General features: G+C 43.7%; 1 protein-coding gene across 1 annotated transcript; it reads right to left on the reverse strand.

The window, feature by feature from the left end:
- Positions 1–506: 506 nt before the first annotated feature.
- On the reverse strand, positions 507–16,660 carry LOC146705020 (patatin-like phospholipase domain-containing protein 2). The gene is made up of 9 exons (XM_085462541.1): positions 16,450–16,660; positions 9,892–10,124; positions 3,554–3,619; positions 3,013–3,222; positions 2,886–2,946; positions 2,537–2,719; positions 2,266–2,407; positions 1,778–1,885; positions 507–1,478 (listed from the first exon to the last, which is right to left on the reverse strand). Exons 1-9 carry the CDS (start codon positions 16,634–16,636, stop codon positions 1,193–1,195), a joined length of 1,476 nt encoding a protein of 491 aa, XP_085318667.1. The 5' UTR covers positions 16,637–16,660; the 3' UTR covers positions 507–1,192.
- Positions 16,661–16,804: the final 144 nt, after the last annotated feature.

Consider the following 16,804-nt stretch of genomic DNA (forward strand, 5'->3'; position numbering starts at 1 on the left):
GTGAAATAAATAAACAATAAAAAATAAATAAATAAAATAAATAAATAAAAAATAAATAAAGTGATTCTATTTATTTGCCCCAATATTGAACATAAATGTGTGACTTTGTTCAAATCAAATATTTGGCTTATTTGTATTGTTTATATCTGAAAAATATTTATGTGGTTACAAGAGCTATAATAGATATTTTAAAAAACAACAACATCAAAATCAAAAATACCATGAGATACATATTTACTTTTACAGCTCCAGTAATACACCCCAGCTCTCACACACACACACACACACACACACACACACACACACACACACACACACACACACACACACACACACCTTTCTATTTATTTACTTGACACTTGGACCTTACATCAAACTGTTCATTTGTTTGTTAATGCTCAAAAGCTCCAATTTGAGCATTATGGCTGTGTGTGAGAAGAATGGATCCAAATGAAAGCCAAGTAAACATTAAATACTCATACGTAAGTAAAATATTAGGAGTTTATTGATAAAACACTTATACAGCTATGTAGTCACAAAGAGCCATACAAGTTTACGGAATAAACAAAATAAAAACTTGGAAGAATCACAATAGAAAATAGCAGGAATATATACATATGAAAGACAAGTTTGCAAATGCATTTTAAAGGAGTCCACAGAGTCAGGTATGTATAGTTGTAGTAGGAGACCATCTCAAGCCCTTAGTGCCAGTGTCTGAAAGGCTCTGTCCACTCTTTAGTGTTCAGTGATGTGTGAGGAACAACTGACTGAGCCAATAGCAGTGTGTTTAAGGAGAAGATGGGGTAAATAGACTACAGCCTCTCTATTTAGCGTAAATACAATACTTTTAAATTTAAAAAATGAGCAATGTGAGCTTGCTTACTAGAACATGATAATCCGGCCATGCCATTTTGCATAGTTTGTAGGCAAGAAAGAGATGATTTATCTAAGCTTGTAAACAGGGCATTGAGGCATGATGACACAGATAAATGATTTTCTTTTTCATTATATCCTATTACAGTGGCAAAAAAGATTATTGTAATTCATTATTTGTTTATTTATTTGTTTTCTTTGTTTAGCTGATGTTGCCAGCTGCTGGCATAAAGATAATATGTCTTGCAGTTTCTCAGACTGGGCTACACACAATCACAGTTGTTTTTGCTTGTTATGGTTTTTTTTTTTCCTTGAGATTTCAAGTTTGTTTGGTTGAATTTCCCAGCCATCCCGTAACTCTGCCCAAACCCCAGCCTCTACCTGCACTTGGTTTTAGGGTGGTTTCATTAAACCCAGACGTGCCGCTGCCAGTGGGTGGTATCAGAAGCATGTGAGCCAATGTACTGTGTGTGTTGCACGTAAAGGTACGGCTAGAGGCAGAAGTGGCTTCTGGGGTCACTGAGGAATTGTTTATATCTCCTTCTCCTTCACTGCACAGGTTCAGGCCTAAGGGCAGGCTTTTAGATCTGCGCAGAGGTGGTTCACTGGAAAAACAAACATTGAAATTAATATGTGTGTGGAAAATCTTCTGAATCCACTGTCAGAACATCTCATGGCCATTGTTCCAAGAAATAAATCTAACGATAGATTTTTCAACAATTATCTTATCTAGATTTTAATCATGTTATCCAAATCTTTGGTTCAGGACATCTATAAAACTAAGGACTACATTTATCACATTTGTACTTTGACATATGATATCATGTCTGCACCAGTGAAATCACATTACATCCTTTTATCAAGAGTGGAAGAATGCACAGCATATCTTCCTTTCACTGCCTACCTATCACTCTCCTCCTTGTTGTCCTTCAATGCTTGTTTGTATATGTCTCCAACCATGCTATAGAGCCAGCTCATGTCCCTCTGTAGATCTGGAATCCAGTAAACTAATCTGAAAGAGGCAATCAAAGAGAGAGAAACACATTAATCCATAATGGCTGTGAAAGGTCAAAGCACTTGGCACTTTGAAGTAAAATCGGCATTATCACTAAAGGGGAAATAATCTGTATAAAATCCTACATTAAAGGTTAGACTGAAATATTGGTCCAGAATGAAAATCCCTTTTAAATTTTTACTTCTGCCAAAAATAACTGACAGTAAAAACTAAATAATGTTTGCCTAGTTTAGTAGTTGAGAATGAAAAATACATTTTTGGCATCAACAACAAAAGAACAGTTTTTGATTTTAAGATCACAGGGAAGAAAAGGGCTCAGTGTAAGCATAATTCATTTGAATGTTGTGGATCCAACATAAAGAATAGTAAGTAAGTACCTCTGGGATAGAGAGCTGACCAACTCAACAGTCAGAAAATAGGGGATCTGTATGTAAGAAGTCACTTTCTTTGGCAGGTACCCAGTCATGTAGGAGAACAGACCATCAGCAGTACGTGTCTCTCTGCAGGCCACGCATAGCACTGACACAAATACAATAAAAAACATATTTACTTTGACTGCATTAAAAAAATGATTGCACTGGCTCAATGGTATATTATTTGTCTGCTGTATTTTCCCTGCTGATCTCATCACAGGCGAACTGTCCTTACCCCTTTGAATTTCAATCGGGAGATTTTCTACGAGGTGTGGATCCAACCACCAGTGATCTTCCCGAAGTGTGTTCAATCCATCCTGCTGTGCCTTCACGCTGGACTCCTTCACCACTTCACAGCAGACATTTTTAAATGAATCGATCGCCAGATTTCTTATGGGACACTCACTGCTGATCAGATCTGTGATAAGCAAAGAAGTCCAATGTGATAAGGAGTAAAGAAAAACAAATCTGACAAACGCTTCTATGGAATGGTCTATTTTGTATCTTTTGTTTTATTTTGAGTTGAATCTTTTGGAGCCAGTTTATTCTCATGAATATTTAGCCGCCATTATCAACGTCCTTACTGTTTTCTTGTAGGAAACGAAAAGCATCCCTGTAGCCATTGTTGCAAATTTCAGCCATTGCCTGTAAAAATTCAAACTGATGAAAACTGATGAAAATAATAGAAATCTACACAAATCTGTAACACACCTCAGGCTCTGGAGGGAAGAAGGTGCTGGTCACTCTGTAGAGGTTCTCTGAGTTGACCTGGATGCTGACATTGTTGAAGCGTACCTCAGGGAGGTTTAGTGTGCTTGCCCGGGGGCAGATATCACTCTTCCCAGCATATGGCGAGAACGTGATTGTCTGTTTCAGTTGACAACCGGGCAGGTTGTCAGTGATGGCACCGTCCACATAGTGCTGAATGGAAAAGTAAGCTGTTTGTCATTAGGTATAATCTTGGTCCATGTCACAACCACATAGAACCAGATATTCAGATTATTTAACACTGAAAAAACTGTACACAGTTTCTGATGAAGGCTCAATCACTTTTAGCATATCTGTCATCCAGAACTTTAATTCAACTTGGTTTCACAAATCAGGATAAGACACAAGCAGAGTTTTGAGATGTCTCCATATGCTGCCAGCTGCACAGATAGAAACCAGAATACTGTTACACAACTAAGTGTAACTCTGTTTATGTGCTGTAATGTCAACTGGGTTGTCATTTCAACCTTTCTAATATACTTACCACTCCACGGTATCTGGGTGGAATGACACCACAGTAAAACGGGACGAAGCAGCTGCATATGAGGGCCTAGGAAAGGTCAGATATTATGTCACATTGGATGTAGAAACACAAACTCATCCATGCCAGAGAGGACAACAGAATTATTCCTCTACCTAGTTTCTCAAAAATTCTCTTCTACTTGTCCTGTCTTGTCTCTTGTCTTTCTGGTCAGCCTTTAACGGTACAGTAGGTACTTTGTTTAAGTTATTTAACAGAAGAAAATGTACTCATAAACAGAAATTAATTATTGTGTAAATACATCTTCCAGCAAATTGATGCGTTCTTGAACTTGAATTTATCCTTTAAAGAGACGCCGAAAGAGAGGGAAGCGAGCTGGCGCACTCGTGCGTTTGAGGAGACGCGGACTGCGAACTGCTCTTCCTGGGATCTTCCTTTCCAACGTACGCTCACTCAGGAATAAGATAGACGAACTGGCCCTGATGAGAAGCATGAACAGAGACTTTGCCTCCTCCTGTGTCTTATGTTTTACGGAGTCGTGGCTCAGTGAGGACATCCCGGACTGCGCGCTCAAGCTGGAGGGCTTTCATCTGCTGCGCGCGGACCGGCAGGCCTCTCTCTCTGGTAAGACCAAAGGTGGAGGTGTCTGCTTCTACATTAATAGTGGCTGGTGCACAGATGTAACAGTGATTGCTCAGCACTGCTCTTCCTCTCTGGAATACCTTTTTATTCACTGCAAACCGTTTTATTCTCCGCGGGAGTTTGCTTCATTCATCCTGGCCGCTGTTTACATCCCGCCAGACGCGGATGCGCAGGCAGCTCAGTGCGCACTCGCGGAGCAGATACTCCACATGGAGCGGACATACCCGGACTCTCTCATCATTGCTCTTGGGGACTTTAACAAAGCCAATCTGAGCCATGAGCTTCCGAAATATAAGCAGTATATTAAATGCCCGACCAGAGAGGAGAGGACATTAGACCACTGTTACAGCACGATCAGCGGGGCCTATCGCGCGGTGCCCCGCGCTTCACTCGGACTTTCTGACCACGTCATGATCCACCTAATCCCCGCGTACAGACAGAGGCTGAAGCTCTCCAAACCTGTCGTGAGGACAAAAAAACTGTGGAGCAACGAGGCTGTGGAGGAGCTTCGCACGTGTTTGGAGTCTACAGACTGGGATACAATGAAGGCTGCTTCTAACAGCTTGGACGAGTTTACGGACACTGTCACCTCCTATATCCACTTCTGTGAGGACAGCATTGTGCCATCACGCACCAGGGTGAGTTATAACAATGACAAACCCTGGTTTACTCCTAAACTCAAAAAGCTGTGGCTGGAAAAGAGAAAGGCGTTCAGAAGCGGAGACAGGGACTGCTACAGAGAGGCCAAGTACAGGTTCACAAAAGAAGTGGACGTTGCAAAACATCAGCACTCTGAGAAGATGCAGCAGCAGATCTCAGAGAATGACTCGGCCTCTGTGTGGAAAGGTTTTAGGAATATCACAAACTACAAGCCTAAAACCCCCCACTCCACTGATGACTTGCTCTTGGCCAACACCCTCAACGACTTTTACTGCCGTTTTGACGAGCCATCAGGCAGCCTTCACACCTCCAACGGCCCCAACAATAGAGACACTTTGGACACTCATTCCCCCACCTCTCCCCCCTCCATAGAGCCATCACCACCTTCAAACTGTTCACCTACAACACCCCCCTCCTCACCCCACACAAAAGAGGATTTCACACCACCTCCTCCCACCACAACTCTTCATATTCATGAAGCAGATGTGAGGAAGCAGTTTAAGAACCTGAATGCTCGGAAAGCTCCCGGCCCAGACGGTGTGTCTCCTGCCACCCTCAGACACTGTGCAAACGAGCTGGCCCCAGTGTTTTCTGGCATTTTCAACTCCTCACTGCAGGCATGTCATGTGCCTGCCTGCTTCAAGTCCTCTACCATAATCCCTGTCCCCAAGAAACCTAGGATCACTGGACTAAATGACTACAGACCCGTGGCTCTGACATCTGTGGTCATGAAGTCATTTGAGCGCCTAGTTCTCTCCCATCTCAAGACCCTCACGGCCCCCCTCCTGGACCCCCTGCAGTTTGCATATAGAGCCAACAGGTCTGTAGACGACGCCATCAACATGGCCCTACACAGGAACCTACGCCAGGATCCTGTTTGTGGACTTCAGCTCTGCCTTCAACACCATCCTTCCAGACCATCTCCGAGGCAAGCTTTCCCAGATGAATGTGCCTGATCCCATCTGCCGGTGGATCACTGACTTCCTGACGGACAGGAAGCAGCATGTGAGGCTGGGAAAGAATGTCTCTGACTCTCGGACCATCAGCACCGGCTCCCCTCAGGGCTGTGTTCTTTCTCCTCTGCTCTTCTCCCTGTACACCAACTGCTGCACCTCCACCCACCAGTCTGTCAAGCTAATCAAGTTTGCAGATGACACCACCGTTATTGGGCTCATCTCGGACGGGGATGAGTCTGCCTACAGGAGGGAGGCTGAATGTCTGGTGTCCTGGTGCAGCCACAACAACCTGGTGCTGAATGCCCAGAAGACAGTGGAGATTATTGTGGACTTCAGGAAGCACACAGCCCCACTCCCCCCCATCATCCTGACTGACACCCCCATCATCTCTGTGGACTCATTCCGCTTCCTGGGTACCACCATCACTCAGGACCTGAAGTGGGAGCCCACCATCACCTCCGTCATCAAGAAAGCCCAGCAGAGGATGTACTTCCTGAGGCAGCTGAAGAAATTCAACCTGCCAACACGGACGATGATGCAATTCTACACTGCAATCATCGAGTCCATCCTCACCTCCTCCATCACCGTGTGGTACGCTGGAGCCACTATTAGGGACAAACAGAGACTGCAGCGTGTTGTGCGCTCTGCTGAGAAGGTGATTGGCTGCAGACTCCCATCTCTGCAGGACCTGTACACCTCCAGGACACCGCGGCGTGCAGCTCGGATCTCAGCTGACCCTTCTCACCCTGGACACAGTCTGTTTGACCTGCTACCCTCAGGCAGGAGGCTCCGGTCCATTCGCACCAGAACCTCTCGCCATAAGAACAGTTTCTTCCCCTCTGCTGTTGGTCACATGAACAATAACCATATGACTGTTCCCACCACTAACACATGACCCTACGCTGTGTCACTGCATCATTCCATGTTTGGCACTGATCACCACCTGCACTCATGTATATATCTTTCTACGTAGCACTTTTAATTCTTATTCTCATGTATATATCTCATGTATATCTCATGCATATATCTTTCTACGTAGCACTTTTAATTCTTATTCTTACTTTTATTTTTTCATGTCTATTTAAGCGCAATTTATGACAGCATGTTTGCACTGAAGCACCGCAGCAATTTCCTAATGTTGTAAACCTGCTCAACATTTGGCAATAAAACCCTTTCTGATTCTGATTCTGATTCTGAAAATCCTTTAAAAATAAATAAGAGCCATGTTGCTCTCCCATCTTGAATACAGTGGCTGAGACAGACGTCACTGATCCACCTAATAGATGCAGCTAGAGATAAGCACATATATACCTTATGAGTATGTATATTGCCATCATGTCTTTCTCCTCCTCCACTGCTCTCTCCTCCCTCATTTCTACCTCAGCCTCTTTCTTCTCACCTCAGGCCTCATCTCCTGAACTGAAGTCAAGTTTCTATCACATGAAAACATGTTTAAACATGCTTGTTTATTCCTAGTTGCAGTTACTTATTGTCAGAAGATTAAATATGTGACCCTCCTGTCTGTGCACAGCTGACAATGAGTTGGCCAAACAACAACAATAGCTGGTTGTAAGCTGACATTATGCCAACTAACGTGAGGTTTGAGTATCCTAAAAATCACACTTTCCATCTAATAAACAGTTTGATTACGTTCTCACATCATATGAGAGTTTATTCATTGTTCAAGTCCAACTACACTCAACAAAAATATAAACGCAACACTTTTGTTTTTGCTCCCATTCCCCATGGGATGGACGTAGAGACCTAAAATTCATTCCAGATACACAATATAACCATCCCTCCCAAACAGTGGTCACAAATCAGTCCAAATGTGTGGTAGTGGGCACATCTGCTATATTGAGATAATCCATCCCACCTCACAGGTGTGCCACATCAGGATGCTGATCTGACATCATGAGTAGTGCACAGGTGTACCTCAGACTGCCCACAACAAAAGGCCACCCTGGAATGTGCAGTTTTTTGCGCTATTGGGGGTCTGGGGACCCAGAACCAGTCAGTATCTGGTGTGACCACCATTTGCCTCATGCAGTGCAACACATCGTCGCATGGAGTCTATCAGATTGTCAATTGTGGCCTGTGGAATGTTGGTCCACTCCACTTCAATGGCTGTGCGAGGTTGTTGGATATTCGTGGGAACTGGTACACGCTGTCGTATACGCCGGTCAAGCACATCCCGAACATGCTCAATGGGTGACATGTCCGGTGAGTATGCTGGCCATGCAAGAACTGGGACATTCTCAGCTGCCATCTGCCCTGAACAATGTGAACCATGATTCATCCGTGAAGCGCACACCTCTCCAACGTGCCAGACGCCATCGAATGTGAGCATTTGCCCACACAAGTCTGTTACGGCGACGAGCTGGAGTCAGGTCAAGACCCCGATGAGGACGACGGGCATGCAGTTGAGCGTCCCTGAGACGGTTTCTGACAGTTTGTGCAGAAATTGTTCGGTTGTGCAAACCAATTGTTCCAGCAGCTGTCTGGGTGGCTGGTCTCAGACGATCTTGGAGGTGAACCTGCTGGATGTGGAGGTCCTGGGCTGGTGTGGTTACACGAGGTCTGCGGTTGTGAGGCCGGTTGGATGTGCTGCCATATTCTCTGAAATGCCTGTGGAGACGGCTTATGGTTGAGAAATGAACATTCAATGCACGGGCGACAGATCTGGTTGACATTCCTGCTGTCAGCATGCCAATTGCACGCTCCCTCATTGCTTGTGGCATCTGTGGCATTTTGCTGTGAGACAAAACTGCACATTCCAGGGTGGCCTTTTGTTGTGGGCAGTCTGAGGTACACCTGTGCACTACTCATGATGTCAGATCAGCATCCTGATGTGGCACACCTGTGAGGTGGGATGGATTATCTCAATATGGCAGATGTGCCCACTACCACACATTTGGACTGATTTGTGACCACTGTTTGGGAGGGATGGTTATATTGTGTATCTGGAGTGAATTTTAGGTCTCTACGTCCATCCCATGGGGAATGGGAGCAAAAACAAAAGTGTTGCGTTTATATTTTTGTTCAGTGTATGTTAGATCCACTTTAAAGAAAGTTTCATTAACAGCAGCTAACAGCAGCAACCTGACCTGACTTCTGTAACAAAGTTTTATAGCTTCCTGCAGTGTAAATAGAAAACAGAAATTCAGGAAAGGAGTAAGAAAACAGAGTTCGAGTGACTGCTATCTACTGACATCTAGTGTTGAGATTTTACACACTGTGCCTTTAAATCCATTTTAGCAATGAGGAAAACAGTGATAGCTGTATAATTGTGTGGATGCTATTGAGTTGTAGCTCAGTGAGTTGAGCATCCGTTCTCAGACTGGGAGACCGGGGTTCAAATCCCGCTTATGGCAACATTTCTTTCAGTTAACAGTTAAACTTTTTTTAAACTCTCTTCGACACAAATTTCAGCTTTTTCACCCCTTTTCATTAGAATTTTAAGTTTTTTCACCACTTTTCAGCACAAATACTAGCTTTTTCAGCTGTTTTCAGCGAAAAGCTCTTTTCAGCAGAAATTCTGCTGATTGAACTCTTTTCAGCAGAAATTCTGCTGATTGAAGTCTTTTGAGCAGAAATTCTGCTGATTCATCTCTTTTCTGCAAAGTTTTCAGCCTTTTCACCTCTTATCAGCACAAATCTCAGCTGTTTTCAGAAAAAACTCTTTTGAGCAGAAATTCTGCTGATTGAACTCTTTTCAGCAGAATTTTCAGTTTTTTCTGCTGTTTTCAGAAAAAACTCTTTTGAGCAGAAATTCTGCTGATTCATCTCTTTTCAGCTCATCTTTTTGCTTCTTTACCTCTTTTCAGCAGAAATTCTTCTGATTCACCTCTTTTCTGCCCAAATTCTGCTTATTCACCTCTTCTGAAATTTTTTTTAGCCTTTTCACCTCTTATCAGCACAATTCTAAGCAGCTTCTGCTAATTTCACCAGAATTGTCAGTCTCTCCACCTCTTCTTTGTGAGAATGAGTTTTTTTTTTGTATACTTATAAAGTTGGGAATTCTGAATCTTGAACCTTGAAGAGTTTTGCTGGATGAAAATGGCTCCAAGCTGTAAAATATACCTGAATGAGCTCTTCTCTGCTGTCAAACTCTGACACTAGTACGTTCTTCACATCAGACACTCTGGTCAGGGACACGCTGAGCTTCCCAGAGGCTCGAACAAGGGCATCTTCTGGTAGATGCTTCAGCAGAGTGTCCTGCACTCTCTGAAGCAGTTTGAAAGATGGATGCAAGGGTCCCAGTTTGTGCTTCCTAGCCTCTTTGGCTATTGACATCAAGTCGGCACAGCACTTCTCTGCATAAAGAAAAGTAACTCAATATCACATGCACTGGAATGGTTATTTGTTGTAAAAAAAAAAAAAAAAAAGGAAAAAAAAGTGTTTTTTGTTTAATTAATCTCTCAGGACTTCTTTTTCAAAGATGGCGCCGATGTGTATGGCAAGCTGTCCTCGTCCACGTCTGTGCCTCTGCTTTTTACCTTCCCTACCCCTTTTACTGGACCTTGGCATAGTACTCCTTATTTTTTTGGTTTTATGCTCAGCAGATGGTTGTGCACTAATAACCTACGACAGACAAACACTTTTAAATCTCAGATTCTCTTACTCACATCGCCCAGATCCATATTGGAACCTGGGTGACGGGTATCCATATGCTCCTCTATCCTTGACGCTGTTGCACCTAGTAAATTGAAGCACCCTAGAACCTTTTCCCAATACTGGTTAAACGTCTGCCGCCGTGATGAGAGGAGGTGGAAAAAAGATAAACGCCAGGTATCCTATGAAATCCTACGTGCCAGCCGCTCGAAATTTCAAACTGCTGCTAAAATGGCTAAAGTGGCTTTCTTATCAAAAATTATCCTGGCTCATGGTCACAACATTTGAACGCTATTTAAAATTTGTAATTCTGTGGTCAATCCCCGTCCTGATATGCCGCTGGTGTGCTCTCCGGCTCTTTGTGAACAATTTTTAATTCACTTCTTAGATAAAGTTTCTTCTCTTAAGTCCTCGCTTCCTTTAGTGTCGAGCCCTGTTTCTACTCCTGGTTGTTCATCAACCTTCCATCAGTTTGAGCCCGTGTCACTCCTTGCTCTCAAGTGATTAGTTGAGCAACTGAAGAATACTAATCCTATATATGATATCCTCCCATCTCGCATAGTCAAGGACTGCTTCGACGTAATTGGATCCAGTATTTTATCTTTAATGAATTCTTCTTTACTCTCTGGCTGTGTCCCGTCAGCTCTTAAACATGCTGTAGTCCAGCCGCAGTCTTAAAAAAAAGAAACCTTGATCATAATGATTATGCGAATTACAGACCGATCTCTAAGCTCCTGTTCCTGTCTAAAATTCTCGAGAGGATAGTTCTTTCACAACTCCAGTCGTATTTGGATGCGAATGATATTATTGATAAATTCCAGCCTGCCTTTAAACCACGTCACAGCACTGAAACAGCTTTGCTTAGAGTCCTAAATGATCTTCTTCTAATTGCTGATACTGGACGCTCTGCGGTAGTTCTATTGGATTTATCCTCGGCTTCTGACATGGTGGATCACAGCATCTTGTTAGCGAGGCTTGAGCATACTGTAGGCATTAGAGGTGTTGCCCTTGATTGGTTTAAATCATACCTCTTCAATAGGTCCTTCTCGGTCAACCCGGGCACCTGCTCTTCCTCCCCTACACCTGTCTACTGTGCCGTGCCTCAAGGATCTGTGCTGGGTCCTATTCTATTCTCACTGTATATGCTCCCTATAGGCGCAATCTTTGAGAAATACAATATCGCTTATCATTGTTATGCTGACAGATCTACTTTGAACTTGCTGATGATCCTGCTCGGTCTCTGCACTGCTTTCAAGAGTGCATGTGTGAGGTCAAAGAGTGGCTCTTAGGAAACTCTTATCTTAAATGATAAGAAAACTGAAATCATGGTATTTGATAGCAATGTCCTTCACAGACAATTTCGTGATGCCTTTGGTTCCCTTGCCAGCTCCCTCTCTGACACTGTTAGCAATTTGGGCGTGTTGCTGGATAGCTCTTTTAAATTTGATTTGATCATTCTGCTCTTCTTCATAGACTGTAAGCTGTTCAAAATGCGGCAGCACGCCTTCTGACCGGAACTGGGAGGTATACCTCTATTACCCCTGTTCTAGCTGACCTGCACTGGCTACCCATTAAATACCGCATCCAATTTAAACTACTGCTGCTTATTTTTAAAATTGTCAACAAGGCAGCCCCGAGCTACCTTATCGAGCTCCTTAGTTCGTACATTCCCGCTCGAGCACTGAGATCATCTACTCAGTTACTCCTGGTGAAGCCAAGATCTTGTCTGAAGTCTAGAGGTGACCGTGCAATTGCCTTGGCTGCCCCAGATTTATGGAATAACCTTCCTATTGCTATCCGCGCATCTGATTCTATCCAATCATTTAAATCACGGTTAAAAACCTATTTATTTAACCTTGCCTTTCCTGCTAGTTAATGCCTGTATCTAATCCCTGGACTTCGTCTATTTTACCTTTTATACATATTTTAAATGGCTTTGTCATTTTAACATGTTTTAGTTGATATGCATTTTATGGTATTCCTGTGTATTAGTGACACTGACCTGTTAGCATACTTGGTACTTTGTTATGGTCCTATAATATTTAATAATATTTAATTTTTATAATATTTTTGTCTTATTTTCTGTCTTTTATGTGAAGCACTTCGGCATACCGTTGGTTTTTAAATGTGCTCTATAAATAAAGTTGTATTGTATTGTATAATTTGCTTTTTTTTTAGTTTACTTTTTTTTCTTTCTACATCCACACTATAAATGATAACATTTTTATACAAATTAGGGAAGGTTTAACAGTAAATATTCCACAATTGGATAACTTAAAATCTTGCAAATAAAATAAATTAAAGTACTATCTGAAAACTCCAGATTTTTGTTTGAATTAGATGAAACTATCTTCTGATATTTTTCTTTTTGTGGTACACCTTGTCACACTTGGTCAATCCAGCATGAAAGCTGAATAAAAAGGGATTTTTTTTTTTCATGCTTGTGGCTAAGAGTCTCGGGCAAAAAAGAAGTCTTCATACTTTATTTTGCAGTATTGTAAAATTCAGCTACATTCATTCAAAAACTGTCACTAATTTCCTTTTTAATTTTTTTTTATTAATGAGTGCTCAAATATGGGACTTTGCAGGAGCACTGGACTTTTTTCATATTTTAACTAGCAAGTTATCACACATTTTAATGTCCGTCTCAAACTATAGAGCCTGGTTCATTGTGATGTTAAGAAACTTTGTACCAGCAGGAAAGATTTTAAGAATTGGCTGATTTGAGATAAAGTGACCTATTATGACTGTAACACATGAGTGATTCTGCATCTAGCTAAAGGAAAAATCTGAACCCTTGATCCTTGGGTCCACTTGGTCCTTAAGACACAAGGGTTGCTGTAAATGAATGCAAAGTTTTTCTGAATGGTTACCTTTATCCTGTGATTAAACATTTATAGCTTGTTGGGATCAGTGTCTTCTAGGCTTGGAAAAGACCTCACCCTATTGGCTAGACAATTCCCTATCCAGAGGGTGTTAGGGGTCACTGAACGGTTAGACAAGTCTTAATGATGTGAATCCAATATCAAATAGACTCACCAGATTCAAAACATCACCAGATTAAAAAAAAAAAAAATACAGAACAAGATATTAGAAAAATCATAGCGGATAACTGTTACAGAGACTCGGAGAGCCAATTCTTCAGTCACTGTACTAAAGTTGTTTTCCTTTCCCTTGTCACCAATCATAGATACTGAGTAAGCTCACTAGGCTAATGTACTTTACTTTTCCTGTGTATGTGTTTTTCTTTAAATCAAATAAGATGCAGCAACACCAGAGGGGACTAGAACCATCTCTGGCAAAGTGCAGACAATCAGCCTGGGCGTCTATTGTCTCATGTAGTCTGGAAGATGAGTGGATGGTGGGGTGGGTGCAGTTTTCTCTGTGGTGGGGTTGGGTGGACTGTCCCGGGCTCTGTGGGGCCGGGAGGCGCTCCTGCACTGGGCCCCGGTCTGGATGGGCCTGGGCCCCCTTTCCCTGGCGGGTCGCGGAGTATGGGAGTGCCTACTGGGGTCAGCGGGGGAGCTGGCCCCAGGGAGGGGTCACCTGCCCCTCCCTTCCTTCCCTCCCCATCTCCAGCTGCCTCCCTCTTCCCGCTCCACCACAACCACCCACACATGCAGGGCCTTGGAGTAGGGGTATGTCACCAGGGTGCAGAGGAGGCTACCCCCCCCCCTCTGTCCCCTTCTGGCTGCCTCTGCCTCAATTTTATCCCACAACTTAGACATTCACATTACTCACACTCTCATTGCACATACATATAGGATCTTGGGGGTGGGCACGATACACGGAGTCCAAATTACCATCAGGGTGTACACCCCACCCCTGGCATCGTTGCCCACCTCTCAATTTTGAATACACGTAGACATTGAGGGCTAGCAGGAGGGACCATGCGCTTACCTGCTGCTCTCTGGCAGGTAGCTCCATGCCCTCCTGGGTTTTAATTGCACCTTAGAACACACATGCATCAACACTACAATGAGCGGGTGGAGGGAGGTTTGGAGTCTTCTCTCACCCCCATTCTCTGCAGCCTGCTGGAGCGGGGGGCTAGGAGGAGGAGTTGGCCGTCCGACTGCGGTCTGGAGTGTGGGGCCTCCCTGCTGCTGCGGAGTCGGGGCGGTCTGCCTCTCCCCACCGCAGGGAAAAGGGTAACACCACCTGGGTCTGGGTGCAGTTCTCCCCTCCAGGGGCAAGGGTACCTAGACCCGGTTCGTAGAGTACGCTTGGGGAGTGTGATCGTGTGTACAGTGTCTCTTTATGTCTGTCTCCACGTTGGTTGAGTGTGGAGTAAGTGCATATGAGAGCATGAGGGTGGGAATGGATGTTTGTATCTGTGTGTGCCTGTATGTCTGTGTCTATATGTCAGGTTGGGTATCAGACGCCACCTCTCTGGGGACATCTCAGGCCCTCCAAGGTTTGGAGGCCTATCTCCACCCACCACCACTTCCCCTGCCAGTGGCGGACTCCCTCAGGTGTCGGTGCGTTGGTGGTTCTTTGTGTCTGGGGGTGGGCGTCCAGGTACACACCGGCTCACTCCTTGGCGGCCGCTTATCGGGGCCTGGAGCCTGGGGCTCGCTCGGGCCACTTCGGAGGTGGGGTGCCCCCGGCCTCTTGGCCTGGGGCTCGGTCACTCAGGCGCAGCTGGCTGCCGGCGGAGCTCACGGGCGTGTCACTGCAACTCCCCCTGGCTTCTGCTCCGCGGCTGCTGAGTGAGCCCTCATCTGGGACTCTCCTCAGCTCTTACTGGGACAGTGGCGCGGCTGCCCCTCTGTTGGTCTTCCTTGGTCTCTTGTGTTCTGGGGGCCTCTGGATGTCTGGAGTTTTGATCTCCTCCATACCTGCTTCATGCCCTGGAGGACGGGGCTGTGGCTCCCCACACTCCCTAGCAGATCGTTACATGGAGAAACCTTTGGAATGCAAGCATGCTGATCCACACAGGTATGCACACAGGTGTACACACGGGTATTCACAGACGCGGACTACAGCTTTCTTGGCTGCTGCCTCAAAGCACATTGTGCGCTGTCTATCTTGCGTGCTGCACAATATCGTTTATTATTTAGTATCTACTGATATCTACTGCTAGCTAGTTTATTGTGATGGTGCTGTTTTTTTTATTATGTTGCTCTTTGTTGTTTGCTTTCTCTTCTGTTTTTTTTCTCCATACAGGTGACCCAGGTGTTTTGGGGTTTTTTTGTTTTGTTTTTTCTTTCTTCCCCCCCTTCTCACCGTCTCTTCTCCCCTTTGGTTTTCTTTCTCTCCCTCTCTTTCTTTCATTCTTTCTCCCTGTCCTATCCCCCAGTCATGTCTGTCCCGTTTGTAGCAACTGAAAATAAAATAAATTCATAATTATAATAAAGGTCAATCAAATGGACCAATATGGCAAGGCCATGATGATCCACTTGGTAAAATAAATCCGCTTGGCATCTTTCTTGGCCTTAAGACAACAATTCTGATGGCTAAAGATCCAAACGGGACAAAAAAAAAAAAGTGCAGACAATCAAAGATGGGAGAGAGGAAAAACGTGAGAATTAAAACAATAACTTAGGGGTGCCAGAGTCATTTTTGTTCAAGGGCCAACATCTGCATATAAATTCTTCTCTTTTTTAATAATATCAGACACATACAAGTACACTGCATATCTCAGTTTTTCCATCACAGTGGCTCTTTTACATAGGACACAAATCTTTTAGTTAGTTTTTATAACTAAACAGCAAAGGTTGTTTTTTATGATTCAGACAATTGATTTAGCTCTAGCAATACTTTGTAATTTCCCATAAATGTTTGTTTGTGCTCAGTTTTCCACCATCGGAACAGCAATACATTTTATCATAAAAAAAAAGTAATTTATGACTTAACTGCAGTTTTGCAAAGACTATATATATATATATATATTATGCTGATAGCGGCATTGCCTCTTTCTTCACTATTGTTATATCTGCCTATTAGATAATCAAAGTAGATACTATGTTTTGTCTACATAGAAGATAAATGGAGGTCGTGAAGGTATAGAAGAAGCTAAAATCTCACCTAGTGGTATTCCCAAAGTAAGAACAGCAGCCGTCAAAGCCCCTGCAGAGGCTCCATAGATTTTAGAGGCGTCTTGTATGAACCGAGGGAACCGTTCAAGGATACAACTGGTGGCACCAACATAGTAAATCCCCATGAACCCGCATCCTGCAAAGGAGATGCTCCACTCTTTCTTCAAATCAAACATTTGAGATATTAATGTTCTGAGAAGGAAAATGTACGGCAGAAGCTAATTCTTTTTTTTTTAGCTCAGTTATTGCCCGCTGCCACATTTACAACAACACACCTGAGGATATCCAAAGGTGAGAAGATAGTCCGCTATTGCACAATTTGGCATTATTAAGAGAATTTTTCC

The sequence above is a fragment of the Copadichromis virginalis genome, linkage group LG7 (genome assembly GCF_057382275.1).
Source record: "Copadichromis virginalis isolate Kocher_CV1m ecotype Utaka linkage group LG7, C_Virginalis_male_GT1.1, whole genome shotgun sequence".
Classification (NCBI taxonomy): domain Eukaryota; kingdom Metazoa; phylum Chordata; class Actinopteri; order Cichliformes; family Cichlidae; genus Copadichromis; species Copadichromis virginalis.